This window comes from Pleurodeles waltl, chromosome 7, assembly GCF_031143425.1.
Source record: "Pleurodeles waltl isolate 20211129_DDA chromosome 7, aPleWal1.hap1.20221129, whole genome shotgun sequence".
Classification (NCBI taxonomy): Eukaryota; Metazoa; Chordata; class Amphibia; order Caudata; family Salamandridae; genus Pleurodeles; species Pleurodeles waltl.
The window spans coordinates 7,124,318-7,130,774 of NC_090446.1; the positions used below are offsets into that span (position 1 = coordinate 7,124,318).

The 6,457-nt window shown below is 38.3% G+C and overlaps 1 protein-coding gene across 3 annotated transcripts in view; it reads left to right on the forward strand.

The window, feature by feature from the left end:
- The window catches only part of LOC138303528 (zinc finger protein 398-like), a 50,345-nt gene extending 44,156 nt beyond the window's left edge, over nucleotides 1–6,189 (forward strand). For all 3 annotated transcript variants that reach the window (XM_069242739.1, XM_069242740.1, XM_069242738.1), the window contains exon 10: nucleotides 4,692–6,189. In XM_069242739.1, coding sequence (XP_069098840.1) covers nucleotides 4,692–5,341 — 650 coding nt within the window. In that variant the 3' untranslated portion in view covers nucleotides 5,342–6,189. The remainder of the gene's footprint in view (nucleotides 1–4,691) is intronic.
- The last annotated feature ends 268 nt before the right edge of the window (nucleotides 6,190–6,457 follow it).

Genomic DNA, 6,457 nt, shown 5'->3' on the forward strand with positions numbered 1-6,457 from the left:
TGCATCTGAACACACCTTTCCATTTGCCAATACTTTTTGGAACCTGAGTCAGACCTGGAATATCTAGGAGGGCTTGCTGCTAACTGAGCGAAATATCCCACTTTGTCATGGTTCTCAAAAGGTGGTTTAGGAAGTAGAGACATTAAAATGAAAGCAAAATGTTGGCACTGGGACTACTGTAAAATTGTCTGTGTAAAATCACACCATACTATAAAATTAGCAGTAAAATCCAGTCACATGGATTCTCCCACGCAGCTGATTTTTTCTGGTTGTAAAACCACATGGAATTCATTCTGTGGGGGTTCATGACTTACCGCCTGCTCTGAGCAGTTAGTATTTTTATTTAGAACTTTGATTAGCATTTTGAGCAATACGCAACACAAAGAAGAGCGTAAATCAGTTAGTGCTGTAGGAAAGCACAAACAGAGTGGATAGTGGTGCAAATATCACCGGTCACCTGAGAACAAACAGAAAAAAAAGATCATTCCTCCATCGGGCAGGATGTGGAAAGTCACCCCGGCCTTGGCCTTAGGAGGCACAGTACACACCATGCACAGACGCTGAAACTACGGATGTATCCCACGCCCCTACTCCGAGCAGGTAGTAAATATGTGTACAGGCATGTGGCGGGGTGGACAGGGCGAGGGTGGGGCTTGGGGAGATTAGGGGAGGGAACAGAAGTATTTTTCTAGCAGTGGGATGTATTGTACATAACAAAACACAGAACCAAGTTTGGCTGCTGCAGCCCAAGCCTTGTGCATTTTTTCCTGGCCAGAATTACAGACTGGACGAGTTGGGTCTGGTTCTCCCATAATCAGTAACATTGATCCCCTTGGTGTCCAGCGGAGCAATTCCATACGGGAATTCCACTCGCCTGACTCGTAATCAGCTCCCTTGAAGTTAAATAATAACGTATTTGTTTGCTAAGCTTACTATGCATGTTTTACACAAAATGTAATCGGCTTACACGTAGGCTCTGATTACGAATCGGGTGGAATGAAAGCATTGTGCATGTTTTCACACAAATTTTTCTCTGCTCTATTGCAGGTTTCCACATGATTCTTCTGCATGCAATTTTACTTACCTTTTGGTAAATTCACATGAGGAAAAAAGAACTTTATGCAGTTTTTCCTCGCAGTCAAATTGTATGCAGTAAAAATACAGCTACAAGTTGGGAGGAATACATTCCCACATGACGAACTGGCACCTAAATTTACCTTCTGCACAGAGCATATGGTATTTTTTTCAAAAATACAGTAAAGTAATTTAAATTATATTTAACGCTAAAATAAGAGATTACATGATATCTTATTTTTTTATTTAAAACAAATATTTTTTTTAACTTTTAGTTTATTTCCCACTTTTATAAAGTTGCAAGGATTGAGTTATTTACTTACCCGAGTGCTATATATTAGTAATCTCTAAATTACACACTGTCCAATATTACCAAGACTATATAATGTTTCAATCTGATGCAGTGGGTGTGCCACAGCAACATTTATTTTAATTAAGACCGACCTGTAACATATTATGGTCATTTACAGTAACCAACACCAAATAACATTATCAGTAGCATGTCAATATTCGAAATATAATGTATTACATTTTTTGAAAAAATAACACCTGCCTCTATATCTTTTTACTACAAAAAGGTTTGATATATATTTTTTTAAATAAAGATGTGTTTGCACTGCATAACTAAACAAAGAGGAGACCCCTCTTATATGAAACTATATATATATATAATTATATATATATATGTGTGTGTATATATATATATATATATTGGAGCACATTTTTAAGAAAGTATAGCAAACAAATGTGAACACAATAACAAATTGAAGTTTATTAATTAAAAAAAAAAAATAGTTTATAAAGAAGTCTCCTTTAAGGTGCCTGTTTTTACCGGAGGGGGCTGAAGGGTCACCAACTTGGGCAATACGTGCTGATCTCCTGGACGTACTTTAGACAATAATACTACAAGGCAGAGGTGACTAACATCTGGAAATGCTAGAAGCCTTCATATACTAGTAGGTGGTATTAAGAATTCGTGTTGTAATCCATGTTTGTGTATCTTTGTACGTAAGCAATGATAACTGACACTCCCTGACACAGTTGTAAATTCTCGGACAGTTTGGATCCCACGACTGATTGACCACCTATTTGCCCATCTCCTCTCAGAATAACTGACTCATATTTTATCTGATATCCGGACATTACAATTTCTACTAAAGTCCCTCTCCTATAATTGTGCTTGTTTTATTAATGTATTTGTAATGCCCTCTGCTGTTGACTTGGCTGGGTTTATGCTGTAAAAACCACCACATATTAATAGACTCTGCATCTAGCACATCTTTTAGGGAAATAATGCTAATTATGTGATGTTATAAGTGCCCATAAAGTGCTCTTCTGCCCCGGAAAGGGGACTACAGAGGAACTAAGGGGCAGCTTGTCACTAACCTGTCACTCAACGCAGCCGCCAAAGATGCTACGCTGCGTTATGTGAGAGGGAGGAAGCAGGAGACCGCCATTTCTACACAGATATGGCAGTCTCCCCCCCGCCCATAGCGCCGGCGCAGATCTCAGCTGCCGTGCGACACACATGCAAAGTGAGAAAAGAAAGGAGAAATGAAAACATAGTTTTCATGTACCGCAGGGGTGTGTGCGTGAGTCTGGCATAGGTTTTGTACTAGAAGAGCACCCTTCCAGCACAACATACTCTGCCTAGACAACTTATAAGGCTTCTCTTACTTTGTATTTGTGCTGCAGAGTGCAGCACATATGCAAAGTGAGAAAAGAAAGGAGAAATGAAAACATTTCTCCTTTTTAAGCCTGGTTTCAAAAAGCGTTTTTTTTTTTTTTTTTACATAAAACCCTGTCTCACATTTTAGTAGCTAGGGTGTTGCATCAAAAAGGGTGGGTGGTTAATGCCCCTTGATGCTAAGTAAGGCAAAGCACTGCTTAACTTTATTTTGTGTTACTTTTAGTCAGTTTCCAGTGCAAAACCAGTGTGGGTCTGGAAAGTAAATAATTTTTTTTAAAATAAATTTTGTACAGGTTTGTATCACTTTTATGATGCAGACCCAGCGTAAAATGTTAGTAAATTGCCCCATTAATCAGGAAAAATATAAGCCAGGATGAATGGCCACATCTTTTAGTTTCTTTGAAATTTCAAAAAATTGTGTGCCTTACATAAAGCTAGAGGAAGCTCATTCCATTTCTCCCGAGCAAGATAAGAGAATGACCAACATTCCCATCTCCAGAAGAGAATGGCCAAACTCCAGAAGAGGCTGCAATGCATGCATCCAGAACGCCCCCACACGCCTCATCCTGGACATCCCCCACCACAGCCACATCACAGGCCACCTGAAAAACCTGCACTGGCTCCCAGTCAACAAGAGAATCACCTTCAAACTCCTCACCCACGCTCACAAAGCACTGCACAACACCGGACCAGAATACCTCAACAGACGGCTCTCCTTCTCCGCCGACCTCACCCTCGCAACCATCCCACACGTCCGTAGAACTACAACTGACGGCAGATCATTCTTGCACCTCGCTGCCAAGATGTGGAACACTCTTCCAACCCACCTGCGTCAGACCAAAGACCTCCTTACCTTCAGGAAACTTCTCAAGGCCTGGCTGTTCGAGCAGTAGCAGCACCTCTCTCTCATAATCTAACTTTGATATGTCACACAAGTGGTGTGTCCATTTCTTTGTCTCCAGAGGTAGAACTAAGATAATTTGTGAGCATTTTTAGGAAGCAGAAGGTGTAGCAATGCTTCTCACCTGCAGAACCATGAATACGTCTCACTATAATATAATCAATAGCGTTTAGGGAAATTGTAATAGGACAGTCACTATGACATTACAAAAGGCAAAGTCAATCTCGAGCTATATGGCTCATTATCAGCTAATGAGATGGGGGTGCAATGAAATGTCAGCTTTGCCATAAAATGTTGAAGGACGGTGGTTGATGTAAAGATCTTCAAGAAATTCTGTAGAGGAAAGTGATCCTGTCTCAAGTCGAAGGATTACTTACATGTTCGACAGTGGTTCTTCCAAGAGGCAAGAATTGTAACCTCTTCAGGTACACTGCTACACTAACTAACTTAGTCTTTGTGAAAAGAAAACAAACTGAATTAATAGTGAAAAATGGAGAATCAGAGATATGTGATTTAATAAAGTCAATTAGTTGACACATTTTCTTAATTGGTTAAAAGTAATCTTAAATGTGTTAGGGATTGTGTTGATGTGGACGTTACTTAAGGCATTGTTTTATCAATAAAACAAAAACGCATAGAAGTTAAATGCTATACCAGTTCTACATTTGGGTGTTGTTTTCATTTCATTTGCAGAAAAAGTGTTTCTCAAATTTAATTTGGCAAGCAGCAAGGCAATAATCCTGGGTACCATCTTGGGCCCGGTTTATTAAAATGCTAATTTAGGATTGCAAACAAACAAAACACATCAGAAGGTCTCTGCACGTGGGATAAAAAACAACACAGATAATTAATGTTAAAAATATACAGCACTATATTTTCTTGGCACAGAAAGTCTATTCAAATAATCATTATAAATTGTAATGTTAACATTTGTGCACATAATTAAAAGTATCAGTGTAGGAAAAAATCTTTTGACATTTTCTTATAAAATTTAAAGCTAACGGTCATCATTTATATATTCAACAGGTGACCGAAGCATGAACATTCAACAGAGAGTTGGAGTGACTACACATTGTACAAAGACAACAGCAATTTACAGACCTACCTCGGAGGACAAAACCGTTTACGCATTCAAGAGTTCGCATAAGGGACCAAACTTTATAAACCAACACAGATTAGAGAGTTACCAGAAAATAAATGGGGAGAAGAGGACTGAATGCGAAAGTGGATTTAGTCACACAAAATATTTCAGTGTAAATCAGGAAAAAGCCAAAGAAAGGATTTTTCCGAAATTTAATGAACATGTGAGTGATCTGTGGCATTCACCATTTCTTCGTGGTAACATAAAGGAACATCAGCCCTTGTACACATGTAATGAATGTGATAAAAGCTTCAGCCTGAAGAGTGAGCTTTCCAAACATGTGGAAACGCATCCAGCTGAGATTACGTATGCTATTCTGGATTATGAGGAAGACTTAGTTCAGAATGCGCATGCCAACGAAAAACCTTTTCCATGTACTATCTGTCACAAAAGCTTCAGTAGGAAAGATTATCTGTGTGGACATATAAGAACACATACAGGAGAGAGACCACATATATGTGCTGATTGTGGCAAAAACTTCACTTGGAGAAGTCATCTTACTCGTCATAGAAAAAACAAACACTGCAAGCACTGAGCCAGGGCTCCTTCCTGAGAGCGGCAGGGAGAGAAATCATGGCCAGAGCAACTCAAAGAGAGGAATGCAACAATTTCACATGACCAGAGCAACCTGAACTCACCATGTGCACAACTACTATCTATCTATAGAGATGTGTGTGTGTGTGTGTGTGTATATATATCCATCAACAGATGGATTGCATTGATGTTTCCATGAAACCTGGAGTGATCAGGGAGAAAGGTACAAAGTTGAGACCCCACTGCCAGAGTTACATAATAGAAGGTATTGTCTAGAGTTGCTGTCTTTAGACTTTGCTATCTGCAGTAATTAAGTTTCTTAATTTCTGTGGATGGTTAGGCACATTATTACTTCATTATAAACTTGTATTGTTTTGTTCATACATGTACTGGAATAGAGGAGGGTATAATAATCTTTGTAAAGGGAAAATGGGCAATATAATTTTGTTATAATGTATCTTCTCTCCAATTTAGGGGATTAATTAGTTTACAGGAGGGAAGATATAACAGCAAAGTGTTGGCGTTCTGTTGAATTCAAAGGCAAATTTTCATCAGTATTGTTTTACTTAACTATATTGTGCATCTTGGCAATTGGTATGCTAAAACCCTTATTTCAAGCTAAAAGGAAATACTTATTAGACAGGCACTCCAAAGCTAGAGTAAGGGCTCTTAGCTGGAAAACAAATAGTGTTTGTTTTAAAAAGTTATTGTCAAAAAATGTATTTGCGTTCTAAAAGTATGTATCAAAGATTTGCAGAAGTTACAGATAATTATGTATTTTTGCTGAAAGAATGCCTTCCTAAATACACAGGTGCTTCTTTGGACAGGGAGATGATCCACTCAAAGAGATTATCTGTTTCTCAGTTTCCTTTTTTATTTAAATGTATTTATTTTGGAGACATTTCCTCTTTCTTTTCTCTCCCTCTGGGTTATTTTTTTATGGGCAGAGGAGGGGTTTGAGTGAGGAATGGGGTTTTGTTCTTTTTGTGGAACTGTGTTTTTAAAAAAATACTTTGTATATTGACTGTTTTTCAAAAATACTATACTTTTTAAAAAATAAGTTATTTTCTTTTTGTTAACTGGAAGCTGGGTGTTTGACTTCAAGGTGTAAAGGAAA